The 15,695-nt window shown below is 35.3% G+C and overlaps 1 protein-coding gene across 1 annotated transcript in view; it reads right to left on the bottom strand.

Moving 5' to 3' along the window:
• Positions 1 to 15,695, bottom strand: part of LOC102065681 (unconventional myosin-VI) — a gene marked incomplete at its 5' end in the record, with an annotated part of 40,747 nt that overhangs the window by 23,796 nt on the left and 1,256 nt on the right. Inside the window, 8 exon segments of the mRNA XM_074544178.1 lie at positions 502 to 595; positions 2,227 to 2,267; positions 5,977 to 6,148; positions 7,595 to 7,690; positions 8,739 to 8,866; positions 9,719 to 9,791; positions 10,249 to 10,340; positions 10,892 to 11,049. Coding sequence (XP_074400279.1) covers positions 502 to 595; positions 2,227 to 2,267; positions 5,977 to 6,148; positions 7,595 to 7,690; positions 8,739 to 8,866; positions 9,719 to 9,791; positions 10,249 to 10,340; positions 10,892 to 11,049 — 854 coding nt within the window.

Raw genomic sequence — 15,695 nt, 5'->3', positions numbered from 1 at the left:
AATAACAAAGATGCAGCATTTCATCCATGTTAGGTGTTCAGCTCCAAATCAAACTAATAGTGATATGAAGAAACTTTTGAGAAAGTAGTATAATTAAACTCAATCACAGTATCAAAAAAATCAAAGAACACTGGTGTGCATCAATTACTAGATATCTCAGCTAACAGTGACTGCCTCTAAAATCTACAGGAGTTTCTAACACTTCAACTGCCACAGAAATTTTAAATTCTATTGTTCCAGACTGAACTGGTGCCCTATTAATACTGTGGGCAACTCTTCTTTGCAAGAAGAGTCCTAATGCCAATTCAGATGAATTATTTCTAAAATGAATGCTAAGTCACTAAAAATCTAAATAGCTGTTTATAAGGCATAAATAACCTATCTTCTAGAAAACAGATCAAGCAAGGAAATACTGCTTTCATCCCACATATTTAAAGCTTACGGTAATTTTTAACCACCAAAGTAAAAATCAGAAGGAAAAATATCAGAGGCATACATTACCTGAACACTGAAGCTGAGAGAGGATCTGTCCTCCTTCAAAGTGGTGACTTGTCATCTTTAGATTAGGTTTGATACAGCGAATAAAGCTCGACCCCTAAGACCAAAGCAAGAAGTTAGCAAAATACAGATTTTTAAAACTCCTAAAATAATGGTTAAATAATTAGGACTTATGGGGGGGGGAAGATAAAAATAATAGTATTCTAAAAGAGAAATGCTGACATTATCATAGAATCATGGAATGTTAATGGGTTGAAGTGAGCCTTAAAGGTAATCAAGTCCCAACCCCCCCCTTTTCTCTCATATACCAGTTTTGCACTGAAATCTTGGTCTTTATGTAACTGATCTCAATGCTAAAACCATTAATTGGATCCTCAATTCTGTTGAATTTTCACTCAACTGTTCTCTTAACATGTATATAATCTATGATTTATGACTCTAGATCCTACTACCCTCAATATCTTCCACAGTCACAACACTAAAATGCCCCAGAGTTCACATGAGCAAACCAGACTCCTGACATCAGAATCATGCCAGATGAACCTGACCCTTAACTTCTACTTTTTACAACTTCCTTTGGCTCACAGCTGCAGTCTCCCTTCCCTGATGTTCCAGTCTGCTCCTCTGCTATGACCATGTGTGCTACAGTGCTACACCACTGCTCTCTCTGATGAGTTGACATTTAGCAAGGATAACATTTTGCCGAGCACCACCCAATTATTCAGATTTTCCTTTAACAGGTGACTGCTAATGACAACTTTGCATATTCTAAAACAAAATTGGGACTGAGAAAACATAGTATTAAGCCTGATTTGTGGCATATTCTCTCTTTTTCCATCTCTCAGTTGAGAATGAGACAGCACCTGCCAAGGGAACTCTACATTAACAATATCTCCCCAATCACAGATTAGCTAAACTCAAGAGTACAGCAAGCCTGGCCACACACTTTTTTCCCTGGACTGTATTTCAGTTCCAGAATGTTCTGGGTGAAATAGATCACCTTCAGACCAGTCTCATGACTGCAGTAAAATTGTATATGCTGGCTATACTCCAAGCACCCCACTCCTTTGTTTCCCTTAATTTTCCACACTTATTCTTTTTTTGACAGAGCATAACCTAATATCTATAATTGGTTAGAACTTGTGGTCAAGAGAAACAGCACTGTGTTCCTACAATTCCACGTTCTAAAGTAAAATGGCATGTTGTACATGGAGAATTTCACAAGCTATCTAATCATATCAGCCAAATTAACAAATATTCATTAGGGGACTCAGTTTCCTTGACCACTTGTGCATTTACAGCCTATCAAAAAAAGTAAAATGAAAAAATATTTTTAATGACTTTATGGAACATTAAAACAATAATTAATAATAAAGCATTTCTTAAATTACTTACTTCTAATAAACACTTCTAAATTTTCTATAAATTAGTCATCAATGATAACCAATGCACAGAAAGAAGTAAAAGAGACAAAACAGGAGATTGCAGCACAGACAGATTTCATACTGCTTATTCAGTTTTTTTAACTTTCATTCTACAAGTTTTTTGAAGGTGGTTGGTTTTCCTTTTTCCAGTAAATATATAACCATTACATGCACAAGAAGATGTTCCAGTAGCTGCAAACTCCAAAGCAATTACTAATCACATTTATTGTAAGCCCTAATATTGAGATTATCTACTTTGTTTTACATCAGAAAACTGTGAACCTTCATCTGTATATATACTTACAGTGCTGTGAAGCTTCTCAAGAAGCAAATTTAACTGAGTCTGTAAAAGAAAACAGGTATTTCAAGAGCCTTACCATGGCATGAACAGAAATGTACACACCAAATAGAGGTACAGCATTACTGCATGCATGCTCATTGTTAGTGAGACAGAACTGATAAACCAAACATTCACCAATTTTAATAGACAAAATCATGCAAGTGTGCATGAATGGCCCTGAGGAAATTGCTTGTATTTAATTGCACAACAATACTGCATGGACTAGTCACTTATTACAACATAGTTATCACAAAAAGCATGCACGTCCTTTTGGGAAAATAAAAAATAATGACAGTGTAATAAAATTATATAAAAAATTAGACCAATCAGCAATCATTTTTAAAAAACACACTGAAATTTTGTGAAATCCCAAATTTAATCTATAACAAGCATTATTTGTGTGTTACACAATTAACACAAAGTATATTCCCAGACTTTCCTTCTGGGTTTTTTTTTAATGTTATGTCAACATTTACCTGTAATGATCTATTTCTATTTCCAAACTTCCAACTTTTCAATTCTCTATTGATGACAAAAATTACACTTGCTGAGGTTACATTCAAATATACTGTGATGAGAAAAGCCTGTAATACTACTATTATTTGCAGTCAGGTTTTCAGGATAATCAGAGACTTAAACCTACCAGAGAAAACAATTTAGAGTTGGTATTGAAAGTAGTTGGTAGGGACTTTAAATACTCCAAAACCACATCAGAAAAATAGCAATATTTTTACTTTAGAGGTGTGTCTGGGTTTTGGTTTTTTGGTTTTTTTTTTTTTTTAATATAAATTACTGCTGGGCCAGCCTTTCTAGTTTTTTAGCAAACTTTAAGTATATAGACTGCAGCAATACAAAATTCAGTAGGTCCTAACATATTCTTTTTCAGCACTGGAAGCAAAATTCAAAGGATCTGACTTCTGACTGATTTTTTTTAGCCAGATCTTTCAATTACCTTGAATCCAAGAAACAAGATCTGTATGGGTAGTGTGCATCACCTACAGCTGCCAGTTGTCCCTCTGGTAGATAAAATTGGTTTGGGATTTTTTTAACTTAACAGGGATGTGGTTAGAAAGAGTGCCACAAGAAGCATGGCAAACACTAATAACCTCCTGCTCAGTTCTCACTTATACATACTGTTTATATTTCAACTTGATCATAATAATTATGTTTTCTTAAGTCAGAAACACTTAAGTTTGCAAGAGACAGACTAATTTCCATCAACAGAATACATTTCTGCTTGAGGAAAAATACCCCTTCCTTATACTCTGTGATTTGACAAGAAATAAGCCAGAGACATTCTCAGGTGAACTTCTTCAACAAAATCTGTATATGAGCAAAACATATTGCTAAAACTACTGCTCTTTGAATTGTCACAATTTAATACATCATTAGCATAAGGTAAAATCATCTCAGATAATCTTGAAGAGATCCAGTGATAAATGAATCATTATTTTCTCAACTGATTAATGAAAATTAATTTTAATTAGTTATAAGGAAGGGATGTGTGAAGGATTTCATAAAGAGAAGTCCCTGCAACATCATCAATAATTGATATAATTAGAAGAAGTTCTAATTTCAGTAGTTCAGAAGACTGACTTACAAATTAATGCACAAAGAATTCTTATTCTTAAAGAGATGAAATATGTAGTAAGAGAAAAGACCTTATTTTGATGTCATCTGAAGTGAAATATTCAAGGCTATTAGTGTTCATCAGCATCACATGCTGTGTCTGGGAAGGTAACACTACATGAATTACTGAAGTAACACATACATTCAAAATGCCATGGAACTTGAAAACATTGAAAGAATTATAGATTGATGGGCCAGATCCAAGAAGAACATGAGTTGTGCTCTAGGTGGAGAGGGGAGTACCAAAGTAACAGAAGGAAATCCAAAAAAGTTCCCCACAAAATTTCTGCTTCACTTCAAAAATGCCTCCCTTTTAATTCACCTCTCCTTGGGCAGTGGTATAATGCACAAGACTGCACCACGGAAGGTGGGGTGCCAAATCCGAGAGAAACTGAAAATCTAGATGGAAGGAAGAGGAAACTATCTCAAAAGATCCCACAGTTGATTTCACTTTTAAAATACAGTTGTAAAAAATTGTGGATCCTAGCTTGATTTAAAGCAGACTCATGGCTGCAGGGTTTGCTCAGGACATGGCTTATCTGTATGCAACTTTTCAGACTACCTGATGATCATGTATTTTATATTAAACCAATTGCTGCACTTTAATTCAACAACTACTATAGAATAGGAAGGAGTTAAAAAGACTCATCAGAGCAAAACTCAAGAGAGCAGCCTGCCCAATTCCCAATTAAATGCCAAAACCACTACCTTACAAGTCAGGCCCTGTATTCTGCTCTTCATGGCACCATAAACACTTTATTTCTGCCTACCTAACAAAACAACTCCAGAAAGGTGTAATGAGAATACCCTTTGTCAGACTGACCAATATCTTGGTGTTCACTACAGGAAATAAAATAGCCATAGAACACAATACAGTACAGACCTGAAGCAGAATACTATCGCTATAAAAAGCAAGTGTGCTGCTAGCATATCCTTCCTGGTTTTTAGCCCCTGCTGAAGAAAACAATTTTTTAGAAAACAGCTCCAAATGCTAGCCACAAAATGTGATTATGCAAGAAGGAATTGATCTTGCAGTCCTGATCCAGTACTTAACCTTGCTATGGAGCAGAAATGCAGAAACACTCTTCTGTACTGGCAATGTCTCACTCCATGTGCAGGTGTTTTGGACTATCTAAGATACCTGCATTCCCCAGGGACTGTGTCAGGAGTCTAGCTAGGAACATGAGGGAGGTTTTTGGTGGCCCTAGGTAAGATAGCATACCAAAACTGTTTCAGCACTTGACTTGAAGGCATATAAATCCTTCATTGGATCTGGCCCAGATGTGTTGAAAAGAGCTCTTGCTGAAATTGCTGCAGCTCTACCAACTGTAAATCCACGAGACTGAAAAATTTACCTGCAGCCCACGATGTGCCTGCTTTTCATCTCTTAATTCCCCTATTGTTCTCTTTCTAGCCATCCTGAGCTGGAATAGTCCAGCTAAAATAAAACTGCTGAATGAGAAAAGGATGCAGAAAACATTTGGAGAAGACAAGGTTTGAAAGTCAGCTTTGCAACATCAGAAGAAAGGAGAAAATGAGGAGAAGCATCAGATTCAGGTATTGGGAAGGGAAACATTCAGCACAATGAATATCTTCCTCTGTAAGCCATGACTAAGTATATATATATTTCAGAAAAGGAAAAACTATGGTTAAATTAGGTACTGAATTTTGAGAGTTTGGCCAACTGTAGGGAATCAATACATCTTCTAGAAGGTATAATTACAATAGGATGGAAGAACACATTTTGTCACATCTAGAAAATTTTAAAGTCCACCAAATCCAAATTTACATCTCAAAACCTGTTGAATAAAGACTTCTATGTGACTTTGAAAGATTCTGACCTAAAAATCCCTGTATAACCTCTGTAAGGACTATTATGGAAGATACTTTTGACAGAAACGCATAGCATGTAGCTTAAAATGCCAGTTTCTTATAATTCAACAGAAGGAAACCATCTCTTTAACCAAATTTTCTTCTGAATCTCAAATTACTGCTAGTTCTCCCAACCTTAGGTTCTATTTAATTCAAGTAACATAAAACTGGCATATATTACAAGATAGGACTCTTTACTCTATGATTTTTCCTTGAATTTGTTACCCACACTGATGAAACTGAGTTTTCCAGCTTTTTGTTTGGGATCCTTGTTGTTGTTAGTGTTGGCTTCAAACAACTGTCGAACAAATTTGTCCTTGGATTCACATATAAGAGATTGAAGAGACATGTGCAAAGCATCATTGTTTTTTTCCACAAATTGCATCTGAAAATACAACCCAAGAGATAAAAACACATTTGTTTTACTGTCCAAGTTACTGCAGTCTAATTAGAAAACTAAAGGAAATATAGTTACATATTTAAAAATTAGCAAGAACACATGGGGTAAATATTAATATATTATTTCAAACAACTTTTTAGCTGGATACACAAAAGTCTAATGCCAGAGAGAAAAGACATTTTTAAGTTTGAAGGATGTTGTTGGAATTATGAAACCCGAAGAAAGGTTTGGTGCCTTTAACAAGATCAGTTGTTTTTTTGTGGACTTCCACTTCCAGCACTCAGCACATCATCATCTCTTGGGAGTTCTGAGAAGCTTAATTCTTCACTGCCTGTAATATCACTTAAGATCTATTGTGAAATAGGAATTAATGTGCATGCTTAAACCTACACAGTTTGGAAAATGAAATGAAAACAGGTTATTTTAGAAGTACTATGACTATTTATGAACACTTGATTTATTAAAACATATTGTCACTTCCTACAAACTTTATATATTTGGTTTATTTAAATTGGATCACTAACTTTGAGAAGAACAATATATTACAGAGAAAGTCAAGAGGTCAATATATTAGTATCCAATTTCCCATTTACAAAATCCTCAACAGCTTTTGGTGCAACTTAATACAGACTTTGATATTAATGAACAGAAGATGCCAGGACTGCTTTGAAGAAAATACCAGATGTCCCACAAAAGGGTGGGATTCTTCTTTGATAAGAATCAAAGGATTAACACAGGCCTCCAAAGTTTCCTTGGGCCATGAAGACACAAGAGAGGAATATGTATGCAGCCAAGTAAGTAATGCAAGTAGCATCCTTCATACATGGTGAAGTTATACAGACCAACAAAGCCTTATGGACCTTCATTTTAACTTAAACTTTCATTTTTGAAAATTGATGGTCTAGATACCGGCTTCAGGTCTTACAATGTTTTTGTACAATAAGTAATAGCCAAAACAGCACAAGAGTCTGGAATGTATTTTGAGGGTAGCAATTTCAGGTATTTTGTATTTTTACATGAATGAGTCCATTGCCAGTAGAAATGGAAAACACAAAGTACGATGGGGACTGTGTACAAGGATAATCATGTGTCCAAATACTCTTCACTAACAATACTTTTATATCACAGTTTATTCTTCTCCCCAGGATGTAAACACCTTTTGATGCAAAATTTGCAGTAGGCTGTGAATCAATATATTTAATACTGACACCATTACCTGTAGATTTGAAACAAACTTTTACACAAAACACATGTCATTAAAATGGGCTGTAGCCTGAAAAGTTAAAAGAAATTTGTCAATTCGCAAAGACATATCAATGTTTGAACTTCTCTTTTGATCACAAGAAATTTTGTCATTGAAGCTATATGCACTGAAAACATATAAATGTTCTACAAAACACAATAAACATAGTGTTCCACAGATAAAATTACCGTCTCGTAGCACACTGCTCCTGCAAAGTGTCGGATAATGAAGCCTTCATCATCTCGGATATTTCTGTGAACGGCCAATTTAGACTTTCTTGGAATCTGGAATTAAGGAGTTGAATTACAAAGAAATATTGCAATGGAGACTAAGAAAAAGTTTATTCTTAGAACACCATCGTGATCTGCCAGGAGCACTAGATGCTAAAATCATATTTCCTGTAAATACAATTGTGCTGATCATTACCATTCCTGTCCAAACCATGATGTTCTAAAAACCCAATTTCAAACTCTTCACACACTTAAATACATTGCATTCAAAATACATGTCACCAGGATTGCTAATACCAGCCAGTTGATTTTGGTTGTGCCTTTAATCAACACTTTCTTTATCATAAATTTGACAGCTGATGAAAAACCTTGTTATGTGAATAGGATTAGACTGAAGCTCAAGATATGGCTTTAGATGGTATATGTTAACAGGCAAGCACTAGCTGATCATACACACACCATCAGAATGTTTCACTTCACACCAATTCAGGCAAGCAGGATTAAGTGGAAACTTAGCACAAGGTAAATGGATGACAATTTTTGTAAATGGATTTTAAATGATGGCTTCCTTTACTCATATTTTTAGGCATTTTTTTAAATTTCAACACAATTCATGGACATAAATTTCAACAATTTGCCTTAATCTTCCAGACAGTGCTGTATGTTAAAAAATAAGCAACAAAAAAATTTTCCTAGTATGATTCCTATATTCATCTCTGAAGTGCTAGCTAGACACTAGACATGAGTCAAACGTTCTCCAAAGCAAGAAATTTTTTAAAAGAACAACAAAATAGCTCATCTGATAGGAAACAATCTAAATTAAAATGTGTTTTTACTTCCTTTCATGTTTTACATGTTAAACTTCAAATGCAAGTCAAGAATATGGCTTTAGTTTCAGCAGGATATTAGAATTGCTTGAAGTCTTCAGTGAACTTTTCATCAAATCTAATCACCAACCTTGTCCTTAACAAAGAGGTACAGACTGTGCAGACTGGGCGGTATGAGATTTCTTGTGAAAGATTTTCATTACAGTGAAGTGTTACTATCAACTGTTCCAAGAACTGTTTCATTAAAACAAGACAGACTACAAAAATAAACCTACCGAGAGCCTGAAATGGTCCTTGTGTTTTTGATGCACAACTGAAGTAAAATGCTGGTCACTTGGTTGGGGAAGACGATTTTCTTCATCCAAAATATCCAGTACACCTACTAATTTTGCTTCAATCAAATCTGTTAATAAAAAAACCCCACATATTTATGGAAATTGAATATATCAACTTGTATCACTACTGAAAATTACACACCGAAATGCTGCTGATCTGATTCTCTACAAAAGTACCTATGGAAAGCCATTAAACAAAATACAAGAAGTCACAGCAAATCAATTCTGTAGATCTTAATAGGTATGTATAGGATATCCATCAAATCTAGAAGTTCTACGCTTGTGGAACAAGGGAGAAAAAGATCAGGAACTAATTGTTTGATTTTAACTCTTAATCTCAAGCTGAAATTAGTCATCCAAAAAGTGCCTAAGTCTTCTTACAGTACGATCCTAGGTCTAGCTTCAATTGCTGGGGGAGATTTTTAAGCTTTTCATACACATTTTACCACATGTCAAAACTAAAAGGTTAATATTTCCATTTGACAACATGACTCAGTGAGAAGTAGAATTTGTTTTAGGAAAGGCAGACCAGCATTTAGCAGACAGTGGTGGTTTCACAGCTTTTAACAACTGAATTGCCCTGACCTCTCACACAGATATTCCGAAGCCCTTGAAAGCTGACACAGAAATTCATGCTCTTGAAACTATTAGACACAAACTTACAGTTTTGCAATTTTTTTTCATTCTCTATGAAACTGCTCTTTTAAGAGGAATTTTTACTACAAACCTTTTCCTGTGGAAAGGATGAAACTGCTATTCTTGTACTGCAGAAATGCCTATGAACTCTTAAGATTGTGAATTGAATGAGGATATATAAAAAACCATATAATTACTAGTGCTATGCATATTTCACCTCCTCTGCTTGAAGGTTTTTTCCCCATGACAGCAACAAAAAGCTTGACAGCTCAAGAAGTCCATACCTATACAGTCCTGATTATCTACATAACGAACTTCATTAACCCCCAGGCCTTCTTTCTGGTAAAGTTCTTGTTCCTAAAGTAATTGAACAGAGAAAACACCATTCTTAATTTTTTTTCTAAAAAAAAAATCAAGAAAAAAAAAATTTTTCTAATAAATATGAAACAATTTTTAAAAATATAGCAGGAATCAACACACATTTAAGAATTTCCTTACACAGCTTAATGTATTCCAACTTTAATGCCTTAATGATAAGCCTGTTCAATTCAATATTTTCATTAGGTATTGGGGATTATCCAATCTCTGGATACCTCATCGCTGGTTTTCAAAAATCCACATTCTTTTCTGACACAACCGGATGTCACATAATATGGAAACAGTATGTCAACTGATTTTTTTTTTATTCAAACATAAGGTGTAATCTTATGAAAAGTAGTTCTATTTAAAGTATCCCTTCAGCAAAAAAAAAAAAATCCTCAAATATAATAGTTAAAAAACCAAATCCTCAAATATAACATTAAATATATCATACCTCTTTCAGAATTCTTTCATTTAAAAATTGCTGCAGTTTTTCATTACAGTAGTTTATACAGAATTGTTCAAAACTGTTGTGCTCAAAGTACTCTGAAAGACAGAAGTTAAACTTTTATGATAAAACAGTGTTCCAAGAGTTTAAATTAAATAGTAAATAAGAGAAGCTTCACAGTGCTAATATTTAAAGATGTGTTCAGATCTACAGTCATTTCTTTCAGCAAAATGAAATCTTTTACAGATTTCCACGTTGTACACAAGCCATCTAAAACTACTGCAGCAGATAATATTTCTGAGATAAATGACAGACAGTTGGCAGCAAACCAAAGCAAGATGCTACCAGACAGTGAAATTGTACCAATACACCCTCATGCATCTATGATACAGCAGGCTAGCAGTAGATACCAAAACTCTAAAAACCTGAAAACCAAAGGCTGTTCCCCTGGACAACCTTGGCAGGACTAGAGCACATCACAAAACATGCCCTGTTTTGAATTTTAGTGAGTCAAAGAAGCAAAAAGCAAAAGCTTTACAAGAACCATCAACACCAAAAAGAAAAACCCTCCCACTCTTCATTACAGAATTTGTTATTGAATCTTTGGTGGAAAAAAGTGACATCTAGAAATTATTTTAGGTGTACTTACCAAAACCAGCTATATCTAGAACTCCAATGAAGAAAGAAGAAGTTTCAAATGGAAAGCACTGGTTTACCCTTTTCACTACATGATCAAACAGATGACTGTACACGGTTTTAGCCAAGGCATCGCAAGCATTGTTTGCTTGTTCCACTTTCAAGGGTACCCTAAAAAAACAAGATACAAACCTTATCTTTCAGAATTCCTTACTGTGAAATGCTGAGATAAGACTCTAAACCTAAAAACAGCCTGTCCAATACCATAAATTAGGACCTAAAAAACCTTCCCCGATCTCTAGGCCAAGGCAGGAAACAACCTTGCCAAGTTAGGCTATCTTAGCTGTAAAAACAATAATGTTTTGCTACCATCAGTAGAAGTGAGACTAAGATGCTTTCATAATTGTTTATTAAATAATTAGAAACTCTACTGACAGTTTCCAGAGAAAGATATTTAAACTATATACGACACCATCTACAAAAATATTTCTATTTACTTATGATTTGTTATGTTAGAATAAAGCCTAAAGTTCAGTTTTTGCTCTGACATCTTTTCTGCTCCTCACCCCATCACACTAGCAAGGAGGCTGAGGGTGAACAAGAAGCTGAGAGGGGGACACAGCTGGGACAGCTGACCCCAACTTACCAAAGGGACATCCCCTATCATATGGCATCAGCATCATGTTCAGCAATAAAAGCTGAAGGAAGAAGGGGAAAAGGGGAATGATTCTATGAATTTAAAATTTTGTCTTCCTAAGAACCACAACATGTGATGAAGCCTGCTGTCCTGGGGAGCTGAACACTGACCTTCCAGCAGAAAGTAGAGAATGACTTCCTGGTTTTGCATTTCTGGCATGTGTAGCTTTTGCTTTACCTTTTAAACTGCCTTTATCAATAACCAACATGTTTTCTCATTTTTACCCTTCCCCTTTTCCTTCCACTGGCAGGGAGTGAGTGGCTACAAGGGGCTGAGTTGCCAGCTGGAGTTAAACCACAACAACAGCTTATCCATATTGCACAATTTCCTTCACTTCCCAGAATTCATAAGCACTAAACTAACTAACTAATAATTACTATTTTTTTATTTCTTCAAAGATAATACTCCTTATGGAGATCACATTCTACTGTGACTGGTAAGGCATGGAACCAGAGTCTCCATTCCCAAAGGACACTTGCAGCTACATTACATTTGATAGTAATTAGCTTTAACACACAATCTTGTCTTCCACTAAGTATCTATCTCATCTTAAGGTAATGAGTACTGACAGAAATCTCAGCTTATAAATAGAAGGAAGGTACCTTTGCATTCTGTTCTGATACGTTTAAGAGATCAGAATACTAATTCCTGTCAGCTGCAGACCTATTACATAATACAATATATTAAAATCATTTATGTTTTTCACTTACTTTTTTAAACAACATGACAAATAGTTGTACTGCTAAAGCATGTATTTACAAAATGGTCCTAGTGTTCAAAATAGCAAATTCTGCCACTGTTAATTAAGTGCAATTCTAAAGACTGCACAAACCCTTGCTGCTAAATTTCATAGTATGCAGCAAACATGCATGGAAAGAAAATGTAACCCTGCAAAGCATTTTGCACAACTGAAAGTTCAGAACCACTAAACAACGCTGAAAATGGCTGAAACAGTAGATACACAAGAGCCCCACCACAGAACTGATGTTCAGAACAAGCAGCTTTCTTTTCATGAACTTGCTTTCCCTCAGCTCCTCCTTTCTTTGGTCTGCACAAAGACAAATGAATCTCTTTCTTTCTCTTGTTTCTTGCCTGAACAGGAAAAGATAAATTCTCCTTCCTCCATTTTACCTTCTTTCCCTCTCCTGAATTTATCAGCTACTTGAATGCAATGGAGAAAAAAATTGCCAAATTCTAAGTACTTTGGTAAGGCTGCAAGAAAAACCCTTGTTGGTCTTCATGCCAATTTCTTCAGGAAGGTTTCCAATGATCTAGAGTTTGAGCCCTAGGGAAAAGCATGGATGGGGTAGATTTAGTCTGTGGACAAAATCTCTCCATGCAAACTCCATGCAGTTCCCAAATATATTCCAGAACAAATTAATTAAAAACATGTCTAATTTGCCCATGGTTGACAACAACTGAGGCAGACAGCAGGTGACGTGATATCCATCAATTACTGTCATCCAATATGGTTACTGGTTCATAAATAAAGTAGCCTGGATTAAGTAACCCCACCTAGTTAAATACTCCACATAATTAAAGAATATAAGCAGCATATTTGTAATTTGAAAAAAGCCAAAGTTCAAAAAAGTTTTGAAAAAGTTTTTACAATGGACACTTCAGTAGCATCACTAAAAATAATGCATTTTGGTAGAAAATGTACTGCAAAAGAAGCTGGAGGAACTGGAATGACGCAAGTGAATTTTTTTCACCTTGTAAAATAATTTAGTTTGTGATGATGGAGTCCTGTGTGAAAGACTTCTTGGAAAAGAAGAAACTGAGCAAGAGAAAAGCACAGTAGCACATTTACAGTCTAAGAGAAGCACCAGATTTTTGAATCCTAACACATTATTTCTATCTGTAAATACACTTCACATGGATGGCAAAAACATCATCCAGCAAGGTAATTATTTTGGGGTTTTGGGAGACAAAGACAGATAGACGCAGTGCAGCTGTCAAGTCCCCCAGGCAATTCACTGCACATGATTATTTAATAAAATTCAGAGAGATTGCATTTAGCATCACCCTCCTACTGCTCCTTGTTGGCTCCACTGTGCCCAGCAGAACAAAGCCTTTGTTATACTCTGAGCACAGTGATTTCAGCTGAGCTATTTATTCACTGTGACCTAATAGGACTCACATGATCTACTTGCACACAAAAGGTCCCTAAGAAAGAGAGAGAAATGAGCAGCTCTTTGGGTTGCTGGAACAAAAAAAACAATGTACTTGTCAAAACTCTAATACTGATAGCAGTCAAGTAGTTTCTAAACCACACTACCATAGAAAAATTGTGTCTATGTAACAAATGTCTAAAATAGTCCAATCCACTTTTACGTGCAGTAAGCCATGTGAGATGATGATATTGGTGTATTTATTAGAGTATGTCTGATTTTAGATGCACAAGTTTATAAAATGCTAGCAAAAGAGGCTTAATGCAATAATCATTGAGAGGTGTAAGAAGTCTGCTGAACTCATTTTTGACATCCTCAAAATAAAACACAGGAAAAGTAAGATCTGCTGGCATAAAAACATAGCTCCTTGTGTCTGCAGACTTCTGAAACTGCACAGTGCAAATAACACTACAGGCGTATCAGGATAAATTCACTGATCAGAAAGCCTTTACAGTTTTAATCCAAAGTAAACTCAAAGCCGTAACAAAAATTAAGAAACATTCCTTGACAGTGTCACTTGAGGAGTGAACACATGGTCTGCCTCATAAAGGTGGTAGCTTGGAATGTCCCACCAAACATTCTCAAAAGGAAAACATACAGACAAGCCTTATGTCTGTGTTACATGTACAACAGCCAAAATTAAGCTTCTAGCCTTCTCAGAGGCTGAACCAGCAGTTCCCTGAAAGCATTTCCAGTGGGGTGCCATCTGAATCTGACATGGATACAATTCATTCAAAGCCCTTCTGCTTCTAATTAACACTTTCACTTAAAAGGAATGTGAAACTAAGGGTATTCTCAAAAAATGGGCTCTAATAATACTGAAGTAACAAAGCAGAAAATCTTGTAACAAGATTAGCATACAAGATTATTTTCCAAAAAATTCATAATGTAAAAATCCACAAGACATATTTCAGTAAAGGAAAGTGGGTGGTAGTAAGCTGAGAAGAATTTAAAAATGCAAATGGAAGACGGAGAATAACCAGGTAAGCAGTAAGTCAACAGAGAAAGATCAGCAATGATTGTGCATCCCAACTTGAATTAAGTAAAAAATGTTATTGACTTTCATAACCTGTAATGTTCATATTGCCATGAATTACTGTGAGTGCCATCTGTACTGTAAAATAAGAAATTTTCTACTCTAATGTACTGATAAAGCTTCTCCTGGATGAATATATCAAAGATTTTGCTGTCAATTTAGACATGGCTTGGAAAAGAGCAAATAGTAAAAGCTGGGTCAATATTTTCCACTGGAGACACTTTTTCCTGCAAGACTGACATCTTCCTATACATTAAGCTTGTAATGAAGGGGGAAAAATTACTTGTAACACTCCATATCATCTGGATATGACAACGACAAGCAAGATGACAACGACTCAAAGTCCCCAATTTCTAGTAACTTCTGGAGGAGAGAGGGGAGGAATTTACATTGGGCAGGGAGAGAAGAATTTACTCTCCAGAAATGGACTTTTGAATACACAATTAAGAGGTTTAGATCTTGAGCTTTTAACTGAATGTAGAGTAACACATCACCCTCTCCCACTTCCCCCAACATTATTTACCATTTGGCACTGAATTAGAATTTTTTCCATAATAATAATTTCTGTAATACATTTCCAAAGAAATTGCAAATACAAAATATGCAAGGAACTCAAATAAACCCCATTAGTACAGAAAATGATGAGTTTCATATATTAAACATTTGGTGTAATGTGAATAAAGTATTTCCAATTCACTAAAACAATCACACTGTTTCCATAGATTAATAAAAAGCACACCTATATTCTTCCAAGGAGTGAATGTTTATTAGCTTCCGAATTAAAAGATTGATACATTCAGCTGAACGCTGAGAATTACTTTAATGTACACAAAACTGCTTAGTCCAAGCTCAGTCTTTTATGTGAACTCCAGAAAATACTCAACACAGAAAACTAAATATTAAAACACACAAT

This window comes from Zonotrichia albicollis, chromosome 7 (assembly GCF_047830755.1).
Source record: "Zonotrichia albicollis isolate bZonAlb1 chromosome 7, bZonAlb1.hap1, whole genome shotgun sequence".
In the NCBI taxonomy this organism is placed as follows: domain Eukaryota; kingdom Metazoa; phylum Chordata; class Aves; order Passeriformes; family Passerellidae; genus Zonotrichia; species Zonotrichia albicollis.
Note: the sequence above shows the minus strand (reverse complement) of the source record. Positions and strands in the feature narration are given on the sequence as shown.